The 24,874-nt window shown below is 42.4% G+C and overlaps 1 protein-coding gene across 1 annotated transcript in view; it reads left to right on the top strand.

Moving 5' to 3' along the window:
- PARP10 (poly(ADP-ribose) polymerase family member 10) overlaps nucleotides 1-24,874 on the top strand; it is a 1,579,412-nt gene that overhangs the window by 128,834 nt on the left and 1,425,704 nt on the right. Inside the window, exon 3 of the mRNA XM_044067716.1 lies at nucleotides 9,902-10,147. Within this exon, the coding sequence (XP_043923651.1) occupies nucleotides 9,902-10,147 (246 nt within the window). The remainder of the gene's footprint in view (nucleotides 1-9,901; nucleotides 10,148-24,874) is intronic.

The raw sequence follows: 24,874 nt of genomic DNA, 5'->3' as shown, positions 1-24,874 counted from the left end.
ACTGAAAAGAAAAAAATCTTGTATGCTGATTATTTTGTTTTGATGACACGCTTTATGGAAGGCAGAGATGAGCTTTGCTAAATTTTGCAGAATTTTGGGAGAGTGTCAAGTTATAAGATAAACGTAGACAAAACCAATATTAAGGGTAATGAAGAAAGCAACGCATGACAGAGGAGACTGGCAGGAAGAAGTAGAAGAGAAAACGAAATACTTGGAAATTTGGCCAGGTGACACAGTTTAAGTATACAGAAGTAACATATTAGCAATTTATGACAAAATTAAGTGGGCGACAAACCTATATTTGATCAAAAGTACAAGTGTGACAAATGTTTTTATTGCCACTAATTAGATATGATGCATGCGGGGTAGGCTTTCTAGACATCATCTGAGTGTTTTTTTCTTTGAGAAAGTGAAGCAAACATGTGGTGATTTCTGTGTTGAGGTTAGAGACTGGGTAGCTGATTGGAAGTGGATGATCTGGGAAAGGGGAAAAAGAAAAGGATGCGATTGTAACAGCGTATTCGTCAATGTGGGATTTTTTTTTAAACACCTTTATTAAATTATCATTTAAAACCTTGACAAATGTACATTAACAGAAAAAACAAACCATCTTAACTTTTTTGTTCTTTAGTTATGTTTGTCTTTCATTATAACTATTGTCAGTTTATAAAAAATATTCAGTAGTACTTGTCTGTATATATAAATATATAGTAGTACCTGTCCCAGGATTAAGAGTCTGTGTGTGGAAAAATGTACAACATACTTAGCATTTGTCAAACTGAGCTACTGAGCCACTGCTATGCAGTGCAGTCCAGAATTACATAGGTTCATAGGCAAGTTACTAGGCTTGCTGCCCTTGAAGGCCATGTTAAATCTAGCCAGTTTCCCATTTTGTGCTCAAAATAACCCATTCAGTTATGAATTGACATATGCTCAATTCCTGCCTTCTCTTTAAACCTCACTCCTCCTCTTGAGCATTATTCTGTGTGTACTGTTCCCACAATTGCCAATTATTTTTGTGTAATTTATTCCTTCACTTTTCTAAAGATTTCTTCACCAATTTGGTCTTATTTTTATAATGCTCAATACATATGTCTGGAGCGTTTCTACCCGGGCCTCTGCTGAAAATAGGCTCTGTCCTAGTTGGACTTTCCGGTCAACAAATATTAAAGAAATAAAAATAAATAAAATACAGTTGGTTTAGATTCTGATCTCCATATTCAAGTAATAGTTTTTGATGACTGATACAGACCCAAAAACGCAAACTTCAGCGAACGGCTGTTCATCAAACGTACAGATCAGAGAATGTTTTTCACAGGGCAGTGAGTTACTTGGCCAGCATTAGGAAATTTGCCCTTTTCCCAACTGTAGTGCAGTCTTGGATTTGCTATTTCTTGGTGGGTTTGATATACTGCGGTGTGTGATGGTCAGTATGTTGGACAGGTAACTTACTGCACTGTGAAAAACGTTCGCTGATTTATGTGCGATGAACAGCTGTTCGCTGAATATAGTTTTCGAACTGATAGCTGCCAGAAAAGTGGGTCTATAACAGAATTAAACCTAACAAGGTGTTGCTATTATCTAAGCAATTCAGATTCTGTGTCCCAGCTCAAAAAAAAGAATTTCCTTATTTACAACAGCTTGTTCACCCAGTATCTCTCCTAGAGTACTCTGTAGGAAATTTTTTAAATCTTTCAACTGTTTACATTTTCAAAACTGTGTCCTGTTACCACTGTCTTCCCTACCACACCTGCAATATTTGCTATCTACCCGAGGAAAAATGTCTGCGAAGTTTGCTTGGGGCATAAAAATACTTATGCAAACACTTCAAGCAGAAATCCTAAACTTTCTGGACTTGGTAGCATATTAGGGAGCTATACATGTGTTCTGTCATTGTTCCCTCGTAAATTGCTTTTCAGTCTCTCTCCCAATCTTTTCTAACCTCCTGTGATTCTTAATATTTTATACGCCAAACTAATTATACATTTTGTAACGGCAGCTTCTGTTTTAGATTCAGCTAACTCTACAGGATGCTCGCATGGGCCGTTTGAGTCAGGAATGATAATGAGACTGCAAAAGATACCGAGCAGTAAACCGATCACACTGGAAGCCCTGGGAAGAAATCGCAAATGAAGGTTCAAAACAAACTGAGAAATGAGGAATACTGTTTGCAGATGGAAAGTAATGCCGAATTTGAGGTATTGGTTGAAGTTATTGTAGGGTATTGACTGAAGACCTGGCCTGATGTAAAGGAAGAGCTTTTAATGTAAGCCAGCTTAGAGTGGGACTATCATGGGGTAGTAAATGGAGGGAATAAAATTGGTATAAAGGCTGGGAAAAGCTAGAGACACCTCAGTTAATTTTGGAGATTGATGCAAAGAGGGAACAAGGAAGAGAGGGTACGTGGCTACTTAAGTTGAGGGAACAATGGCTGATGGATTCCAAAAAATTAGACAAGCAGAGGAGACTATGGAAAACGGATCTAGGTCTACTAGTCTAGGAGATGGAGTGGCATATAATAATTATCCTACCAAGCATAGTGAAGAAGGCAAGGAAATTTAAAATTTTCACCCAGAAGTGTTTACGTACCATAGTGGTGCATAAAAGTACTATTTATCAAGTATTATTTGAGGTGGGTATAAAGAAGCTAGAGGGATGTAGAGGCATATTTTGGTGGATTGTGTTTTAATTCCCTTTTGTAGGCTTCCATTTTAAGGCTTGTATGTAGAGAAATTTTTATATAAAATTTAGTAGGGGAAAACGAGGACTTGTTGATTTAAAAAACAAATAGGAGATGGAAGTGTGGGGAACACTCTAAAAGAGAGGAGGTAGAGGAACTAAGGGATAGGGTGTTTTTAAAGGGTGGGGAGAGAGTAGTAAAGAAGTTTGGGAAAAAATGGATAAATGGAGCAATAGAGGGCATAGATTAGTGAAACAGAAATGACTGACAGGAAAGAAGAAAGTGATTGGCAGGGAGATAGTAACTGGCATGGAGAAATCAAAAGTAGCTCAATAGTTAATGCTTGAGAGGTGATTTACTAGGTATACGAGGGTTATAATACTAGGGTTACTAAGGGGGGGGGGGTGATTTATTTAGTTTGGAGGATAAAGCTAAGAATGACAGTTTGGCAAAGTTAGAGAGAGTTATAAATCTCGGCTAATAAGATAAAAGTTCCAAGTTCATTAAAATAATTGTAGAGTTTAAGTATCTAATAATTTTGTTTAAAGGGGAAAGCATGACAACAGTACCAGTATTAATGAACAAATGTAGATGCACATTTGGATTTTGAGTGGTTGTGATGTCATAGTTGTTTGGAGTAATCAACTGATTCAGCAGCTGTATTTACAGTACATCTGTTTTGTTGATATTTTAAAGTTGTGAAATAAATGAATAATGTAAATTCACCAGCAGATAAGTAAAACCAGGTGAAGAGAGTGATTCATTACACAGCACCTTCCATACCTCTGTAATAGATTCCCACTGCAGATTTAAGCAGTGTGATGCATTCTTCATTTGGGAACTTTGTGATTGGCTGGGTATTCATAAATTCATTTCTGGTTTAACTGGTCTGGTCCTCCTTGAGAGAGAGGATGTTCACCAGCACCCGCAAGACCTAAATGGTCTTACGACTTGACTGCCTGGTATACGAGACATGGTGATCAAAAGAGCTCTTTTTGTATATAGGTACCAAGTCTCTAATAAAAGTTTGTTTTGAGGGGTGCCAGTGATATGGCAAAATGAGGTGGTGGGGTCTTTAACTAAGGTAACTACGCTTTACCGGTTAGTATTCAGGGGTAGCCCATGGCTGTCATACCAGACATTGTCTATACAGGCCCTGCTGTAGAATCTGGGGGGGGTGAAAAGTGCACCTAATTTGAAGTCTGCAAAGCTATTTAACCAGAGACCCTGAATGCCTAATTTCACTTTGGAGAAGTTAATGTTAAATAAGGGGGAACCAAGGCTCTGTTGAGCACTGCTAATGACACCTCTGTTTCTGGAGAAGATGCCAACTACTTTTAAGCACAAGTTCGTTTGGTAAACCAGTTTGTTGTCCAGTGGACAGTGTAAGCATGATTTCAGGAAAGGAGAGCTAATCTGTGATAACCAATGTGTAGCATAGTGCCAAAGACAATAACAAGGTGAGTTTATAGATGGTATGGGAAGTAGAGTCCTGTGCTAAAGTTTTCTTGACCTTCATTGAATGCAAAGTTAGGTCAGGCACATGCCTGTTATGTATGTATGACCACAAAAAGTACTGTATTTCATCTAATGTCTCTGATGAATTCCCTTGTAGACTTAAAAGCCACAAAGACATTAAGCATTCCTTATGTACAACACCCAGTAAAATATCATATTAAAGAATAACATGAATATTAATGCTAATAAAACATTTTAAAGTGCTCCCACACAGACGCATCTACACACCAACACCCCAAATGGCAAGAAAGTTTTGTTGGTCATAAAAAAACACCCTAGTCAAGTTAACTTAGTCCGTACGGTTTTAATATCTCATACAGGGCTATCATCACCATACTGAGTATGTGCAACCAGACTGTCCTCATAAATCATGTACTCAACAGACCTCCATTATGAGAAAGCTTGGCCATACTGACTTCTGGCTTTTTGTCCTGATAAGAGTGCAGGATCTCTTCCCATGAAAGCTTCCATTGGAGTTTGAAGGAAAAAACCTAGGATTTGGCTGTCTTATAGGATCTTTGGTAGATAGGTGTGCAGTCTGGGAGACTATTAAGGAACCTGACCCAGATAGCCAGTTGCCCTAAAGCAGTATTTGGTTACATAACTTGATCATGTAGTAGGCATACGATGAATGAGGGAATCAAACTCTGTACCACAGAAATGTGCTCATTATGTGCTCAGAGCCTTAGTCCTCTGTGCTAACTGCCACCCCAGGAAATGCAGTGACTTTGACATCTCCTTGGAGTGTATGTAGTATAGTCTGTGGTAGTCTTCCAGGATTCCTGGATGGAAGACTCTCCCAAACGTTCTTGCCCTTTCATTGTATTTAGCACTGAAAGATGTTATTTTGGAGGCCTGGACTAGAGTTAAGTTTATACGTTTTTATAGTCGCCACACAAGACTGGCATGATTACCTTTCTCATCCATCTGTAAGCTATTTGCTTGTGTTTTTGGCTTTTTTTTTTGGGGGGGGGGGGTCTCTTTTCCCGAGGCTTAAGTACCACCTTGCAGCATAGAGCAGTGAACTGAATCTTTCATTTTGTTCAGCTTTCAGTCCTCTATTGAGACAGGACTGGAGGACCCTAATTCCCTCTCTCTTAGGGGCTTTGCTCATGAGGGCCCTTCCTCTCCCTTTTCCTGGCAGCCATGGTAAAATTTTCATCTGGGCAAACTGCATTTTTGATACAGTGGATGCAGTATCAAAGACAGCAGGTAGCATGATGTTGGCTACGTAGGTGGGCTTTGCTTAGATCTGGGGTGGGGATAGGGTTGAGTTTTAATCCAGTCTCTTTCCTGCATCCTTTTGAAATTCATTTAGGCTGAACACAGCTGTCCTTCCACTGTTATCCTCGTGTAAGATGCACTCCTCCCATTGCTCTGTGGAAGCACAGGAGGGAACTGCATACACTGAAAGTGAGGAGTGGTGGTGTTGACCTGAGACCTAATGAGACTCTTTCCTCTACCCCTGCAGGGAGTCCCTCATAAGTTATTTTAAGTGAAGAGGCGATAGAGTTCCTGTGTTTTGTTTGTACTCTCAGGGTTTGCCTCCCTGTTGTCAGGAAGGGAGGTCAATAACCTTTTACTTTAGATGTGGAGGGCTGGCCTTTTGCCCATGAGAACTCTCCAGTCTTGCGATTCTCAGAGGTATCCCCCATATTTGCAGGTGTTCTAGTTTGATCTGGCTTCCCCTCCTGTAAGATCCCTTGGGTGGTACTTGTCTTTTCTTTTCCCCAGTAAATGCCTTTATTAAATTATGACGTAGGCAATCTTAACATTTATTTAAATGAAAAACAACATTGACACCACTCTACTTGCAAACATTATACATCACAGACACCATTGAAACAACTGTAGTTGCAAACATTATACATCTATCTAGTTATTGTCAGTTAAGCATTGTATGACTGAGTCAAATCCTGCTTCTTAACCCTCGGTACTTCTCTGCATATATTGTACCCACAATTCCCATTTTTGCTATGTAGCTTGCTCCTTCCCTTTTCAAAAGATCCCAATTTCAGTTGTTTTATCTCTGTTACTATAGCCACTGCTTCTGGCAAAGTTGGTCGAGACTTTGATTTTCATTTTCTAGTAACTGCTTTTTTGGCAACCACCGTAATTAGACTCTGCAAGGCTTTACTATGTCTAGGCAATTCCAATTCTGTATCATAGCTCAAAAAATCTTCTCCACCGTCAATTCAGTCTGCTCACCCAGCATCTCTCTCAGAACAGTCTGCAGGGAATCCCTGAAGTCTTTTCTGACTACTTTTTCTGAAGTATATTCCTTGAAGGCATAAGGCGAGGTACCAGATGCACCACTAAAGCTTTTATTCCAGCTTTCTCTTTGTGTGGTTTTGTGTTTTTGGAATCCCTGACGTCTGCCAGCTCATTACACATACAAAACATGTTCCCAGCCACCTCTTTCTCGCCCATCACATCTCCAGCATTTGCTATCCACCTGAGGAAAAATTCTTGAGTCTACTTTGGAGTATAAAAATACCTATGTAAACACTTTCAGGCAAAAAATCCTAAATCTTTTCCAGACTTTGCATATTTGGGAGATGTACATACATCCCCCATTGTCTTGTGTCAGTTGCTTATCTAATCTCTCCCAATCCTGTTTAAGCTCCTCCGATTGATTCTTATAATTATCCTACAATATTTTATATGCTATACTAATTATTCCTTTTTTAATGGCAGCTTCTGTTCTAGATTCTTTTAAAAACTCCACCTGTGTTGGTCTTTCATTTAGGGCCTCCCTATTTCTTTCTCTTTGTCTATACTCTATCATTCCTTGATAGGGAAGACAGTCTCTAACCTGCAGTCCAAATAAATTTTTGGTCTCTTCCCATTCTGTTACCTTTCCCTTTCTAGTTATTTGCTCTCAATACCTTGGTTCCTTTGCCAGTTTTCTCCAATAAATTCCAGCCCCCTTCGCATATTATCTGTATCCCTAACCGCAGTCATCCCTATCAGCAGTATCTCTTCTCCAGTCTCGTGCTGGTTTAGTTCTTGGAATACTCCCTGCTATTTTATGAATGTAATGCTCTGATTTTTGTTCTTTTTAAGAGTCTGAATCCAAAATCCCAGTCTTTTCTTATTTCTTGAGCTTTCCCTCTGTATCATCATCATTCCTTCCCACTTTGAATTCTAGTTTTTTGCTTGTGCTGTGTAAGAAGTGCCTTAACGGTGTTGGAAAGTACCTTCTCAAATTGGGTAATCCTAGCCTGCCTTATTCTATTGGATGAATCCTCTTATCCCAGGGTGGTACTTGTCTTGTCTAAGGCATAGGGGATGCTGTCCTTGGCTTTAGTGGGTGTAGGCTTAGTTTGCACGGACTGGCCCACAAATGAGGTCTTTCTCAGAGGCATCCCCTACCATTTTTTGTCATTCCGTTTTAGAGCAATTTAATACTCTCCCCCTTGCAGCATGGGATCCTTGGAGGTCCTTGTGCAGTGCAAGTAGGAACTTATTTATTTATTTATTGGCATAGAGCTTAGAATCCTCTACTTTCTTCCCCTTGCATGGTTAGCTGGAGTTGCCTTTGAGCAATTTTGTCTTTAGAGGCTGAATCAGATTCCTTGCTTTCCTGCTGGTCTGTGTGGAAGACATCAAATGTCCTTTTCAACAGCTCCATATTTTCCATGGGTAACCTTTTCCAAAAATATTCTTTATGCATCCTGTCCCCAGGAGAAGCCAAAGTAATGAGAGTGTGGTCCACTTTTAAGGTTCCTCCCAACCATGGCTTATGCAGCTCTTGCTGCTAGTCCATCTGGTCTCCACAGCAGTGTTGGGTCTCATTTTCTAGTTTGTCCTGAGAATTTTTTTCCCTCTATTGATCTTGGTTGCAGGCCTCCTCAGTTAAGACTGTCTGTTTTAGAGCAAAGTTGGGAGTTAATTTCCTGCCACCCCCACCCTCCAGGTCTGGTACTGTCTTCATGCCTACGGAGGAGGAATGTTTTTTTTTTTTTTTTTTTCCCTCCTTGGAATGGAGGTGGTGCCTCTAGCAGCCCCCCCCCCCCAGTCATTCTTGAGTGGTTGAAGTAATTTGCTGTTCCACTATTCCTTGCTGGATCAAGGCAACTTGATTTGTCTATTCTTGTGGTGGGTTGAGCTTTCATTTTGCTCTGCTGGGTTTAGGCTCTTGAATGCCTGCTTTCTGCCTTCTTTTCGGGATGACAGGGAGTTGCGTGATTTCAGTCCCAGGTCTTTCTGGTTTAGAGACCTACTGGACCTGGCCAAATGCAGTAGCTTCCAGGCTTTTGCTGAGAGTCCCCAACTGTTGTCAGGGGCGATGCTGCAGCATGTTACTATATTGATTCTAGGCTGTGGGTGTCCTGCAGTGATGGAGAGTTATCTTAGTTAGGCTTTGAGCCCTTCTGGACCCTTGGGCAAATCCCATCCTTGAGTAACGAAGACTGTTTGTTCAAGCAGACTATCCTTTTGTTAACAACTGGATATAAAATGCACAGTTTTATACATTTATTTTTACACATACATATGTGTGTATATATAAATTAGTCCATAGCCCAGCTGAAGCAAGGCTTCTTTCCAAGAGAATTGTTCTGTCCCCATTTCACTGGGGAAAGTGATGGTGTTTGTCCCCAGAGACCTGAACTAGTTTTGGCCGTTTTCTTCTGGACGTAGAGAGGGGCCTGTTGGGTGGATTTCCTTCAGTGCTATTGAAATGGTAAAGACAACTTTTGGTTGCCCCAGTGCTTAAGACCCACTGACTGAGATGGCTCTCCACCCTTTTGGGAGCACCGTTTCTCCAGGTATACGGTGCGCTTCACCAGAATTCCCTGGGACCTCCCAGTCAGCCTTGTTGAGCAGTTCTTCCCTGATGCTGAGATGCCATTTAGTTTGTTGCTTGCCTCCCTCCCTTTTTAAGGAGAGGTGGAGTATGGCTGTTCTCTTCTCCCTTTCAGGGCATTTGAGGTTTTGCTAACTGGCTCCTAGGAGACTTCAGTCCCAGATTTTTGTGACCTATTGCCCGGGGATTGGCCATTGTAATATCCAAGAGCCAGTCCGCTGGCTTTGGAGATTTACTTTCTGCTTCTTGGTAACCAGTTGAGGTACTATATTGGTGGCTTTACTTAGGCTGCAACCCATCAAGGAGAATCTGTTCTTTGTAAATAGGCTAATATGTGTTGAGGGACCCCCCCTTGATTTGGTCAGAAACTACATGTCTTCCCTGTCTTAGCCAGCCCCCCCTTCGAGTTTGCTTTGGGTGAGTGAGGGCTTTCCCTGTGAGATGGGAAAGCATATACATGTATATTACTTGGTTGCAGTGTAGTGCAGATTCTTTGATTCTTGATTTGCAGAAAAGTGCTTACTAGAGGCAAGGGTAAGACTGGTGGGCATGGGGGGGGGGGATGAGTGAGTGTTTTTGTAGATGACACATGGGGTCAGTGTATGCGCATCTTCACAGCGATATTGCCAATCCCAGGATTGGAGACTTTTGAAATTTTATGCTTGACCTCTCTGATTACTACAAAAGGTGTTATCCAGCCTAGGACCCATTAAGGAGGCTCCTTCTCTAACAGCAACTGAATTTGGTCAGAATGTATTTATAGTATCATGTTAGATATTTTTTGGTATTGTTGTAAAGTGTATTGTTGGGTGTATGGATTTGTAGGAACTTTACTTTTTAATGACTGTCAAAGTATATAATTAAACCTTAATAGTTTTATATTTTCTTTTCAGATGCTAAGCGGGTTCTGTCAAAGGGAGAGCATGTCCTCCAGGGGGTTACAATGCAGGTACGAAAGGCACCCCCAAAAGACCCAGGGAAGGTGGTTCTGCGAGGGCTTAATCCTGATACTGCCAGGGACATACTGGAACTATATGTGGAATTTTTAAGTGGAGCTGATTGTGGCCAGTATTCAGTCTTCTACAGCAGCACAAGAGAGACTGCACTAATCCAGTTCCAGCAGCCACTTACCCAGGAAGGTAGGGTTCTTATGTTGTCCAAAAGGTGCTTTAGGATATAAGGACATTTTATGTGAAATGTACTTAACGTTTTATTTACAACTTGTTTGAAACTGCATTCAGTTTTTCTTTCAGTGCCATTATTGTGCTGGGCTGCTGTAACAGCTGGCAGATGCCAGTTTGTTTCCTAGAGTCATGCAGTGCACTCCTTAAATGTAACCTAGAGTTTATTGTACAACGAGAAGCGCAAGAATGTCTGTTTCTCTCATGCTGATAGGACCTATGAACAAGAGTAGTACTGTAGCAAAAACTGCATCATCTTTGTATCCCTTGCATGCTTTCATTTATATTTTTCTTTTGTATTGTCTTAACCAGATGATGTCTGACCTTACACCCATTTTCCTAAGGATTACTGCAAATACAGCATAATTGTTTTTTGTTGATGATGGTTGAAGTAACTGTTGTAGTATTTATTGCCTTTAATACTTTGCATGCTATGTGAATTTGTTTTTGTTGCTTCCCTTGAATGTGAGAGGTGGTACAAGTGCCAGTAATAATTTTTTAGCATAGTATACTGGAACTGTCCTCTGTTATGGAAATTTGCTTATAGAGGTAGACACTTGGTAGATTTGTTTGTATTATATGCGTGCTCCTGCTTTAGCCTGTTTCTGCCGCAAATGATGAGCCTGAAAATCTAGTTCCCAGTGAGAGTTTAAGCATAAATGGAGTGTTTTCCTTTTTGCGAGTAGGACTTTGCATCAGATTCTGGGTCTCTTCTCTTATAGGTTCGTAGCCTGGTAGTTATCTCCTATGAACCTAATGGCTCAAGAGCTCTTACAAGCCTAGCCAGTTTTACTCAGATCTTGCCCAATTTCCTATTGTTAGGGGAAAGATAAGGGTCAGCAAGTGGGATTTTGACAATTTTTACAGACTGCCTTTGGCCGTAAGGGACATGGCACCACCCCAGGAGTGAATTTACGGTTTCCCATCCATTGGTCCAGATTACGCTTGAAGATGGCCAGGGAAGAGCTTTGCTTCACGTAAATAACAGGTCTGTTCCAGAGGAGGGACAGTCTCTGGAACACGTTAAATTGAATTAACAGCAGCATGCAGGTCGCACTGACAAACTGTACGTACGAGCTGTATGGTTCATATAATGACAGATTTATTGAAACCAGCTGACCAAGCACTACTGTGAGATTATAAACATTTTCCTTATAACAAATACAATACTGACAGACACGCTGCATTTCTCAGCTGTCCACCAAAAAGTATTTTACAGCCACTTTTATAGTTTCAAAACTGTTGTCCTTGATGAAAACATTATTTTCCTGTATTGAAGAATTCTTCACCTGCAGCATTACAGTGGATATAAAAAGTGTACTCATCAATGTTAAAATGCCAGGTTTTTGTGATATAAAAATATTAGACCACAGTAAATCATTTCAAAACTTTTCCCACCTTTAATGTGACATGTACAATTCAATTGAAATCAAAACAAATCTGTTGGGAGAAAAATATATAAAAAATAAAAAAAACGTACAATAAGCTGGTTGCATATGTGGGCACACCCTTTGTTAAAGCACCTTTTTGCTTTAATTACAACATTCAGTCTTCTTGGATACATATCTGCCATCAATTAGAGACTCTGATTAACCTCGAATAAAGTTCAGCTGTCCTAGTAGGATTTTCCTGACATTTACTCAGTTGCTTGCTACAGCAAAAGCCATGGTTTACAGAGAGCTTACAAAGCATGAAAGGGATCTTATTGTTGAAAGGTATAAGTCAGGAGAAAGGTAAAACAAAAATGGAATACAGTGAAGACAGTCATCAAAAGTGGAGAAAATATGTGACAACAGTGATGATGCAAAGAACTGGACGTCCCTCCAAAATTGATGAAAAGACCAGATGAAAACTGGTTAGGAAGGCTGCCAAGAGACCTACAGCAGTACTGAAGGAGCTGCAAGAACTTCTGGCAAGTACTGGTTGTGTACTGCATGTAACAACAATCTCCTGTATTTTCCGTATGTTTGGCCTATGGGGTAGGGTTTCAAGACTGAAGCTTTTTCCTACACAGAAAAGCATCCAGGCCCGGCTAAAATTTGCAAAACAATACGTCAGGTCTCCCACAAGCATGTGGGAAAATGTGTTATGGTTTGATGAGACCAAGGTTGAACTTTTTGGCCACAATTCCAAAAGGTATGTTTGGTGCAAAAACAACACTTCGCATCACCAAAAGAACACCATCTCCATTGTGAAACATGGTGGTGGCAGTATCATGTTTTGGGGTTGCTTTTCTTCAGCTGGAACTGGGGCTTTAGTCAAGGTGGAGGGAGTTATGAACAGTTCCAAATACCAGTCTCTTTTGGCCCAAAACCTTCAGGCGTCTGCTAGAAAGCTGAAGATGAAGAGGAATTGCACCTTTCAACACAACAGTGACCCCAAGCATATATCCAAATTGACAAAAGAATGGCTTCACCAGAAGAAAATTGAAGTTGGCCCAGCCAAAATCCCAGACCTAAATCCAATAGAAAATCTGTGGAGTGACCTGAAGAGGGCTGTGCACAAAAGATGCCTTTGCAATCTGACAAATTTGGAGCACTTTTGCAAGGAAGAGTGGGCAAATATTGCCAAGTCAAGATGGGCCATGCTGATAGAATCCTACCCAAGATAACTGAATGCTGTAATTAAATCAAAAGGTGCTTCAACAAAGTATTAGTTTAAGGCTGTGCACACTTATGCAACCAGCTTATTGTACGTTTTTTATATTTTTTCCCTTAACAGATCTGGTTGTTTTTCAGTTGAATTGTACAGGTTATAGGTCACATTAAAAGTAGGAAAAGTTTTTTGAAATGATTTGTTGTGGTCTCATTTTTTATCACAAAAATCTGGCATTTTAACAGGGGTGTATACACGTTTAACAGGGGTGTATACACGTTTTAGATCCATTGTATCTCATTCTCATTCCAGAGTAAACCAGTTCTCAGCAGGCCGAAATGTCCTTTCATTGATAGGCTAGTCTTAACTTTTTCTGCTGCATTAGCTAAGCTTATCCAGAGAAGGACAGTTCTTAGCATGCTGAAATGTTATTTCATTGATAAGATAGTTATAACATTTTTTGCTGTTGGGCATTTCCCTTTAGCTTGAATATCTGCACAGTCAACTGTTTAGGATATTTCAACAAACCTCTATTGTTAATGACATTTGTTACAAAACATTATAATATTTTTGTTCCACACAAACACATTCTGTTAAGCCAATGCATCACATGCTATTCAAAAAAATATATCCTTTTTTTTTTTTTTTTACACCAGCACATTCCGTTAAGCTAATCATAGAAACACGATATGTTATGCAAACATATTCTTATTTCTTCTGCAGTTGCAGGCTCTGTATTTTTTATGCCATTCCTAAAAAATACCACAGTGTCAATACGAGACAGCAGTTATACCAATACATGCTGTTACTATCAGAAAAACAGTTTTACCAAATCACATACATGACATTTCTATGAGGAAAAAACAGGTTTGATGTCTTTCATTCCTCCTCGTGAGTGAGTTATGGAGCTATCCTTTGATCCGACTCTGCCACATTTCTTCAGACTAGGATCAGAGTCTCGAGCTCTTCCCCTACCCACAATGCTATGCACTCCAACCAACCTCCTCAGATCTTGTTTGCCGTCAGCGGGATCAGTCATGATCGCCTGAGTCTGGAGTGTTTCACTGGTTTCTTTGAGTATCTCCTTTACAGATAAGTACCCTTTTTTCTTTATTTTCTTCACTTAAATTCCTCCCCTACCCTTTTTATAGTGCGAGTGGGTTTTTTCTGTCTTGCCTTTACATCTCTTCTTTGTCTAAATTTTTCCCATTCTCTGGGTAGCCGTTTTTTTTTTTCCCCATTAGGCTCCCCTTCTACTTTCTCTTTTTAAATAGAAAAAGTTTATTAGCCATTTCTGCTTTTCTGGTTTCTTCCTGGTCTTTCCTTTTTGTGTTGGTGTGGAAAGATTTTTTTTTCATGTGATGGTTGACAAAAACCCTCTGTGTTTAAAATAATCGGTCTTCTGAATGCAGATGTAATTTCTCCCATTCCAATGCACATTCATTATGTGTTTGTTGCATGGATGCAGAGCAACTGTGGTTGGCCTGCTCTATTTATGAAAGCTTTAACCCTAGAGCTATAGCTGACTGCAGAAACGAGCTGCTTTTGAAGGGGCTTTTGCCTGCTTCCTCTCCAGGGGCTCAAACTCCCTCTAAGAGCCTTGCGGGAGCCTCCAACTCCAAGAAGCGCGCTCTCAAGTCTTTCAGGGCATCTTCAGAGCTGCCTGCTAAGGTTGGGAGGCCCTCTGATCAGTCGTCTTTGGATCACAGGCCTCCTTAAGCTCTGGTGGAGCTGAAGTTCTTTTAAGATCCGTCTAGGTCTGTAGTGATCACTAGCACACCTGAAACTGCTGCCCCCCTCCTTTTCAGATCCTAAACATGTGGATCCGACAACAAGGGGTCATACACTGGTGCTGGGGATGGAGTCAGCTCTGCTTCCTGGTCTACTGCAGACTCCCTCCAAGCACTCGCCTCTCCGTAGCTTTCTCCAGGTCTTCCAGGAGTCTTTTGGAGTCCAGTGTGGACAGGGATCAGGAAGATCCTCAAGACTGATCCAGCTGGGGGCCTTCTAGGCTCCGTCCTCTACGGGTTTCGCAAGTCTCTCCCTTCAAATTTTCTTCTCGCATCTGTTCTTCAGCTTGAGAGTCACAGGGTCATGGCCATTTGAAAGATCCAGGGTCAAGTTTGTGGAGCCTGCCTTCTCCACTCCGACCATTGCCTTGACCTCCTCAGTGCCTTTGTCAACAGATCAGAAAGAGTCTTGGATGGTCCCGTCAGCTTAAATTGTTGAAGCCGTCTCTTCCTCTCAGTGCTTTGGCGCTGGGCAGCTCAGGTCTGATTCTGCCAGGGCTCTGGGATTCCAACCCTCCCGATTGCGTAGCCTCAGTTCTGGTGGAGTTTGGGAGGGATTCTTCAGGTCCTTCTGTGTTCCTAGTGGTAGAAAGGGCTTTCTCTACCCACAGGGATCCAGTCCCTTTGAGCCATGATCCATCCCGCCAACTTCCTTTAGATCAGAGACTTTTTCCTGTGCAGAGTCAGCCCATCCACACTGGTCTCCAAATGCTTCCTTCAGAGAGTCCCCTCCTTTTCCAAGACCTTCCCTGAGCACCCGACAGAGGAGATCCCTCGTAAGAGGACATGCAAAAGGAGGCACATTGACTCCCCTTCTGATTCCATCACTGAGGATACGGACTTTGAAGGGGAAGGATTCCCGGATCACCAATGGAGGAAGTTTGCTTCAGAGATATTTTGGAGATTCTGTGACAAAGGTGGTTGGTCAGCCCAACCTTCCTCTTCTGAGGAGTCCTTTTTTTTTTTGGATGGTTTCAGGACGGGCCCATCTACATTCAGGGTATTTCTCCTGGCGGACGAGTTAGTGGATTTGGTGTCCATCCAGGCCTGGAAGGAGCTGGACTTTATTGAACCGATCCCCAAGCATCCAAACAAATATCACCCCCCCCCCCGAGACTGACTTTATTGGGCTAAGAGTATTCCAGTGGATGCCATGGTTGTGGCAGCAGCTGCCAAAAAAGAGCTAGCAGAACTGAGCGCCACTCTCCATCTGCCAAACAGGGAGTCCAGAGCAATGGACAGGTTTGGTAAGCACGTTTACACCTCTGCCACCTTTTCGCTGAGGGTGTTGAACTACTGGGCACATTTTATTCCCTTGCAGAGGGACCTGGTGAAAGAGCTATCAGACTCTCTGGCAGAGATCATGTCACTGGAGAACTACAAGAAAGTCCCCCCCCCCTTTTCCGCCTGACTGGCTACTTTTTTTGTTCTTGTCCAACTTCTCCATGAGGCTGATTTCCCATGCCACAGAATGCACCACTCTGGCAGTTGGCTCGGGCATTGCTGTTTGGAGACATGCCTGGATGAGGCTTTCTGATTTTTGCAGACTTGTTTGTGTCCTTTAATGCCCCCTTTGATGAATCCTTACTCTTTTTGGTCCATCAGTCAGAGACCCTAGCCCACAGCTAACAAGAGAGGAAGACTTTGTCTGCTGTTTGGGTCAAGTTCTTCACTCCACAGCAAACCTTTTCTAGAAAATCAGTGCAGTGGATGGAAAACCTGGTTCTGGAAATCCCGGGGGTCTTCCCAGGATCAACATGGGGATTCTTCCTCTAGGGGCAGAGGAGGAAGTTTCAATGGGAGATGCCGCCTCAAAGGCAGAGAGGAACCACAAAATTAGGTCTTCATGGAGCCCTTCTCTGATGGGCCCTTTCAGCGCTCCTGAAGAACTGCCAGGCTGCTTTTCTCTGGAGGCAGTCAGCGGTCATTTCCCTACACCCTACTGCCTGGACCGATTTTTATAACACAAAATAAGTGGGTGTCAGAGATTATATCCAGAGTCTGCACCATCCCCTTTCTAAATTCTTCAGAGATGTTAGAGGTTCCCCGACGTTCCACCCAGACGGAGGGAGTTCACAGTAGCAGAAATTCTAAATCTACTCTAAAAGTAGTCATCCAAGAGGTCCTAATGACACACAGAGGATTCTGAATTTACTCTTGCTTCTTTTTAGTGCCAAAGAAAACTGGAGACCTGCATTCCATTCTGTATCTAAGTAAGTTAAATTTGGATATAAAGAAAGCAAAGTTCCAAATGGTGACTGTTCAGTTCATTCTTCGCTGCTACGAAAGGATGATTGTATATGCTATGTGGGGTCCCCTACACATGGTCGGCATTTCACGGTGTCGAAGACCATATGATCGACATTTGAAATGCCAACCATGCGCAACCAGCATCTCCATACAGTGCGGTATGGAAAGATTTCCATTTTCGCACTATAGTGTGATTTCGGAGTTGGTATAATTAAGATACGGGAGGTGCGGGGAGTGTAGCCCCCTGCTAGCATTTAAAAAGTAGGTTTATGTTGTGTGTTTATTTTTTAATTACATGCTCGACATTTCAGGAATCGAACACATGGTCTCTGCTTTCTGAAATTTCGAACCTGTATAGTAGACCTGCTCTGTGGACTTAAAGGATGCATGCTATCACATCAAAATAGACAGGTGCTCCAGCAGTTCTCTGTGCTTCCGGCTGGGAGCCAGTCACTTGCAGTTCAGGGGTGTTCTCTTTGGACTCTCCACAGACCCGAGGGTGTTTTACCAAATGCATGGCAGTAGTTGCAGGTCACCTCAGATTGTAGGGAGTATGGGTGTACCCTTAACTGGATGACTGGTTGGTTTACTCCCCAAGTAATATAGGCCAGGGATTACGTCTTCAGTCTTGCCAACCATCTAGGGATTACTGTAAATCTGGCAAAGTAAAATCTTTCCCCTGTGCAGACTTCAGAGTTCATTGGAGCTACCTTGGACACAGTCAATCAGATTGCTTCCCCTCCCCCATCGTGTTATAGTTTTGAGTGATCATGTAAAAAACAGTGAGTCTAGCTTCTCCCCTAGCAAGGCTAATTCTCCAAGCTGTAGGTTCTGTGGCAGCTGTCATCCCACTGGATGTTCTTGGTGTTTCACTGTTGCAGTCATCACATTTGGGTTATCCTTGCCAGGGTAGCCCTCAGCCGGCGTGACTACCAGAGGCGTAGTATTTCTGCGTTGGTTGCTGTTGCTTCAGGACTGACGTCAGGTCATCAATAGTATAAAGTAAGGCAGCCAATGCCATTACATCAGTCTTTCTTGCCGAGGAGCCCGAAGCAGAAGCAGTTTGCACGAGTGCTGGTCAGCCGCTATTTGCATTTCGCTTCCAAATTGAAGCTGAAGACTTCTAAAGCTAAGTACCCTGTTGGGGATCCTTTTTTCTTGCACTAACAGATGTCAGAAAAAGTTAATTCGCTCACAGGGGAAAGCGAATACCACACCAAGACTTTCATTCTTACTGCGTCACTTGCTTAGGCCCAGACCAGGACGTCCCTCGCTGTCACTTTTGTGCTTTTAATGCCAGAACTATACTTATTTTAGCTAGATATTTCTGCTTACAGTCCTCAAATTCCGATATGGTTTCGGTAAGGCATCTGACAGCAGATCTTCTGAAAAAATGTAAAGATAAAGACAGAAGACTGCACAGGTCTAAACCTACCAACGACGCTTCCGTTAAGCTAGTAGTCAGTTCTCTGGTCCTCAATGAGGTGCTTTTGCAGCCCCTGATGCCCACGTTTGTGGATTCACAGGCCGCTACTGAGAACCTTTGAGTCCAGTATGCCGCAAAACTCTTCTTTGACTAAGGATCCTGCGGTTGTCTCTCCCTTGGATGGGTCCAGAGCTGCTGAGCAGGCAAGAGCTTCTGAGGAAGTACTTCGCACTACCGATTCTCTGCTGGTGCAAAATCTGGTCAATACTATATTGTCGACAGGTGAAAATGTCGACTCTGACTTGTTCGACACGAGAAGGGCAGTTGTAAGAGAATGCTTAAGTATATTTGTTTTTGTGTGGCCAACCAATTTCATTTGGTTGGAAAGAAGTCAGTGATTTGGCAGTTCACTAATGTTGTAGTTAGACATTTTCACCTGTCGACAATATAATATAGACCTGCAGAATCTAAAGAGTTAATGCATTACTTACAGAATGCATTATCGACCTATTAGCCTGACGAGCCTGGTCTGCAAGGCCATGGAACGTATCCTCATGGAACTCATTAACAAAGACATTGGTAACCTCCAAACGCTGGATCCCACCCAGTTCGGGTTTGTGAAAAGCAGATCATGCCTCCTGAACCTGATCGACTTCTTTGAGGCAGTCACCAAAGCCATAGATGAGGGTAAGGTGGTTCGCATAGCCTATCTTGACCTCGCCAAGGCTTTTGACACCATCCCCCATTCTGGAATTATAGCTAAACTCACTAAACTAGGTATAAATCCCTACGTTGCAAGATGGGTTGCCAACTGGCTCACTGACAGAACCCACACTGTAAAAGTTGCTGACTCCAAATCTGACCTCAAAGCAGTGACAAGCGAAGTACCACAGGATTCTGAACTGGGACCTCTCCTGTTTGGTATCTACTTCTCTGAAGTACAGGCTAACACAGAAGGTCTCTGGCTAACGAAGTTTGCAGATGACTGCAAACTAGGAGCCATAGTAAAGTCCTCAAATGATGTGGACATCCTACAGACTGGCCACGCTGAGACAGATGCCTGGTGTCAGAGCCATGACCTCAAGCTCAGTGCCAAAAAGTGCAGTGTCATCCCCTTTGGTAAAAACTCTGTACCCATGAACTACCACATAGGCAGCAATCTACTTACCACCGAATGTGGGATAACAGACCTTGGGACCCAGGTGGACATTAGTCTCTCATTTGATAGTCACATCGTCACAGTAGTCAGGAAGTCCTTGTACGTGGCACACCTCATCATAAAAGGGTTCTCATCCAGGAAAAAAGAGGTCATTGTTCCCCTCTACTCGACACTCTTTAGACCCATTATAGAGTACAAAGCCCCTTTTGGAATGTACCTCACAAGACATCTGCAGCAGCTGGAAAGGCCACAGAAGTACCTCACAAAGAGGATTACTGGCCTCAAACAAATGCCCTACACTGACAGTCTCAAACTCCAGCTTTACTCAGTAGCATTTCGCCTACTCTGAGGTGATCTCTGCCTAACATATAAAGTTATGTCAAACCCAGAGCTGTTGGACGTACTACACCTAAAGAAATCCCAATCTGTCCGAGCTACACGCTCTAGGGACCTAAACCTTGTCACCATAATAAACAGGACATGCTGGAAGGATAGCTTCCTGTCCCAGAGACTTCCCATACTCTGGAACAGGCTACCCATCTATGTCAAGCAAAGTTCTTCATTAGCACTCCAAGAAAAATCTTGAGTTGATGGGAAATAGGAAATACACCCCGGGGATCACTTCTGTGTCTCTGCTCGACAGTGGCACAGGAAAATAACTTTCTTGGGTGGCATAAGCCAGGGAACCTTGTTGGCTAGGTTTACGTAGGCCCTTGGGCCTATAGCCTAGTTACCTACCTATGAACCTAAGTGACTAAGCACACCTTACACTGTGGTTTTGATGCCCTAGAAGCTTCTTGTAAGGCAGCAGTCACCGGTTCTATCCTAAAGGCTTGCATGGCTTAAGGAACAGCCCTTGCCAGACCATGTTAAATCTAAATTATTGGATGCACCCTTGCACAAAGGCAACTTATTTGGCACTAAGGCAGAGGAAGTCTTAAAGATGGAAGAAAAAGATAAATCCTAAACGGGCAGTTAAGGATTTCCCTACAGGTCCAGACGCTCAGATTTAGCAGGCATTGCCCCTCCAAGTACTTGTCCTTTCCTGCTCCCTCCAGTTCAGTTCAGCCCTGACCCTGGGGAAGCAGACCCCCCCCCCCCCCCCAGAATGCAGAGATCAAAACAGCGGAATTCCTCCACTTCAAAACCAGGGAGTTCTAAGCCACCCCGTCATGGTAAAAACTCACAATGACTCTCCTCCCACCTCCTCCCTCTGCCCACCTGCATTTACCCCTAGGAGGAAAGCTCTTCTTTCCTTTCAGGGAATCCTGCAGGAAATATCTACATTTCAGTGCAGGATCTCTGCACTTCCCTTTTGCTTATCTCCCTGACCACTGATCAATCTGCCAACCTCTAAATAGGTTCTAGATGTTATACATGAGGACAGATGCCATACATGAGGACAGATGCCCTAGCACTAGAAAGTCTTATGCTGACAAATGGAAAAGGTTCTGTACCTGGATTCAGGCTAAGGGAGCAGATACGGCACAGCCCTCCCTATCTCTCATCTTGGATTACCTAGCTGACCTGCTACACAGTGGTCTCTCATTTTCCTCTCTTAAAATTCATGCCTCTGCTATCTCTGCTCATTTCCACACCGAGCAGCCCCTTTTCTCACACTCTCTGATCAAACAATTCCTAAGAGGGGCTAGCAGTTTGAGGCCACCCAGAAGAGCACCTACCTCAGCTTGGGACCTTAACTTTGTGTTGGAAAAGCTCCCCCTGCTCCCCCTTTGAATTTCTCTCCTGGAAGACTGCTTTTCTTCTGGCCATCACTTCAGCCAGAAGAGTCTCCGAGCTACAAACACTCATGGCTGTGGAGCCCTTCATTATCTTCCATTCTGTTAGGGTTTTCCTCGGGACTAACCCATCCTTCATGCCCAAAATGGTGTCCAGTGTGGCTTTCAACCAATCTATTCACTTGCCCACATTTTTCCCTAACCCACAAAACAAGGGGGAAAGGATCCTGCACACTCTGTCTCTCTCGATGTGCACAGACAGCTCAGATTCTATCTAGACAGGACTAAATCATTCAGAAAGTCTGATCAATTACTGGTTAGCTTTGCTTCAGGAACAGTGGGCAAAGCCATCGCCAAACAAACCATTTCCAAATGGATAGCGTACTGCATCCATTTCTGTTGCAAGCAACACAGAAAACATCCCCCTAAGGGGGTCAGGACTCGCTCCACCAGAGCAGACTCCACCTCTGCAGCTTTCCTCAGAGGAGTCTCCACCAGGGACATACTGGAGGCTGCCACCTGGACGCCTGTTCACACTTTCACCAAGCATTACCACCTGCCTATCTTCTCCAAATCCAGGGCAGGCTTTGCCACTGCAGTCTTGCAGGGCATCCTAGCCAGCCCCTAGTCTCCTTGACTGCCTCCACCCTTTTCTTCAGCTTTGGGAATCAACCCAAATGTGATGACTACAACAGTGAAACACAAAGAACATAGTACAGTTGTGTACACTTACCATAAATGTAGATTTTCGAGTGTGTTCACTGTTGCAGTCCTGTTTTCCCTCCCTCCATCCCCCTCTTTGTCTCTCTGTCTCTCTCCTTACAAGGAACATTTTAGTATTTATTTTCCACTGGTGGGATTTTTCCACCATAACCTGGCTCCCACTTGGGGGCTCCTGACAGGGCAAGAAAAACTGATGTAATGGCGTCTGCTGCCTTACATTATACTACTGACGACCTGACGTCAGTCCTGAACCGACAGCAACTGACGTAGAGATACTAAGCATCTGGTATTCAGTCCAGCCAAGGGCTACCCTGGCAGGGATAACCCAAATGTGATGACTGCAACAGTGAATACAGTCAAACATCTACATTTATGGTAAGTGTACACAACTGTACTTTCAATTGCAAGATATTTTATGAGAGTCCTTCAATGGAGTGTGGCTCCTCAGTGGTCTGTACTCTACCAGCCTCTGTTTTCTGCAATCTAGTTGACTCCAGTTTGCAGAAGGCATCTTCAGTGGTGGCTCCTGTTGGATGACCTGACGTTACGCAGGCGTTTCCTTCTCCCATCCCCCTCCACCACGGTGACCACAGACTGTTCTTAGGTAAGGTGGGGTGGAGGCATTTCAAGGGAAAAATGGTCCAAGGCATGTGAACACACTTGGAGACCAGATTGTATATCAGTGTTCTGGAAATAAGAGCCATCCTCCTCGTGATACAAGCCTTTCCAGACATTTTCCCTCTAAGAATGATTACGATTCACACAGACAATATCAGTAGTTTGGTACACCAACAAACAAGGAGGAACCAGCTCTTGCCCATTGTGCAGAGAGGCCATGAGAGTTTGGGAATGGGTGATGTCTTCGGACCATTTCCTGCTTGCGACCCACATACTGGAGAAATGCATCGTTCTGGCAGACAAGCTCAGCAGGCCCATTCTGACCCCTTAAGAGTGGTCTCTCAATTGGTAAGTAGCAAACTTGGTCTTCAGCCATTTGGGCCAACCTTGCTGCGACCCTTTTTGCCTCACCCAGAAAAACAAGTGCAGCAACTACTTCACTCTGATTCCATCTAAGGGGGAGTCCCTGAGGGATGCTTTTGTTCATGATTGGTCCCCCGGTGTACTCTATGCTTCTCCCACTACCATTTATCCCAAAGTTTTCTCCAGAAAGTGAAGCATCTGAAGTCCTTAGTAATTCACATTGTCCCCTTCTGGCCTCGTCCGATTTGGTCCCCCTTCCTCTGGTCTCACCTGAAGTATCCTCCATGGATTCTGGAACCCAAACATTATCTCCTTTATCACCCCATAGAGGGTTATGACCCCAAACTGATGTCCCTAAAATTGACCTCTTGGTTTCTCTTCTCCCAGTGATCATTCGAATGACCAGGCTTGCTTCTGCAGTCTGAGATATTATTTTAGCTTTCCAAAAAACGACTACTAAGAAGGTTTACGGTAGCAAGTGGAAGAGCTTAGTCTTCTGGGCTTCCAAAGTAAAACAAAATGAACGAACCCAACAGTGCAAAGTCCACAATAAACCGAAAGTTAATCACTGCTGAGACGGAAATCTCTTGAGTTTTTTATTAACACACTAATACATTAAAATAATAAAGCGAACAACAGGATTGAGTGCTTTCTTCCCTCACATAGGGATTTCATCAGAATCAAAAATCATTCCCAAGCATTTCCTTTTATAGCCAACTACTGTGACATCACAATTAATTAATATTAAAAATCCATTAATATTAAATAGGTTTCTGACCAATATTAAAAACAACATGTGTAAACAAATTCTTAAATCCTGTGTGCATACTAGTCATAAAATACATGAATTATGGAGACGTTATAAATATTATAAAACCATGTTAAAAACTTTTAAATTTATTTACCAATTAAGGCCTTTTTATTTAAAATGGGTTTGATAGAAATAATTTTATTTAAGCCTGGCGTTTGCCCAGCTTGTAATTTGATTTGCCACCATGTTTCTTTCTCTTCTATGTGGCTTCTATAATCCCCACCTCTTGGTTCATGTGCAACTTTCTCTAAAATTCCAAAATTAAACTCTGTAAAATGATTACAAGTTGTGGAATGTTTGTATAATGCGTTATTCAAATTCTTTGTGGCAATCTGATATGAATGTTCATAAATCCTGTCCCTCAGCCTTCGTTCTGTTTTTCCCACATAAAAGGCTGGACAGGATTTACACATAGCCAAATACACTATTCCTCTAGTTTGGCAGTTACCCTTAACGAAACTGATTCTAGACAATAAAATATTATTTAATATAATGTGATCATTGCTGTATATGTATCTGCATTGAGAGCAATGTCCACATTTTTTGGTACCACCATAAGTTTTGTTACCCTTACCACTTTCAAAATTTCTCTTTAAATTCGGCCCTAATTTATAAACAAAGTTGGGTTTGTCTCCCCCAATACCCCATAATTTGGGGTTATTTTTAAGAATAATCCAATTCTTATTTATAATATTTTCAACCTCTTTTACTTTACTACCATATGGTATAACCATGGCTTTTTCGAATCTAGCATTTTCCAATTCTCTAACATTTTTGCCATCTTCCACACCTCTATCAACACCTAATAGGTGCTTATATTTGTTACCCCATTCTCCTAAGACATATTCCTTGTAGTCCTGAATCACTTTTTTTGGATACCCTCTTTCCTCAAACATTTTGGAAACCTGGGTAAGTTCATCTAAATCTTTCCTTTCAGAAGTCATTCTTGCAACCCTAATCATCTGTCCCTTTATAATACTATTTTTCTGTTTAATCGGGTGGTTGCTGGAATATTCCAAGTAAGAGTTGCTAAAAGTAGGTTTCCCAAATATTTTGGAACTAAAACCTTTACTTCCTTTCTCTATATATGTATAAAGATAATTGAGTCCCGTGTTATTGTATGTGTGTGTGAATCTAAGAAAGTTTGTACACCCATTTAAATATAGAATAAAGTCCTGAATTGTGTTTTCCGGACCTTTCCACAAAATAAA

The sequence above is a fragment of the Protopterus annectens genome, chromosome 3.part1 (genome assembly GCF_019279795.1).
Source record: "Protopterus annectens isolate FY-2018-M chromosome 3.part1, PAN1.0, whole genome shotgun sequence".
In the NCBI taxonomy this organism is placed as follows: domain Eukaryota; kingdom Metazoa; phylum Chordata; order Ceratodontiformes; family Protopteridae; genus Protopterus; species Protopterus annectens.
The sequence above is the reverse complement of the archived record's forward strand: the minus strand, read 5'-3'. Positions and strand labels throughout refer to the sequence as shown.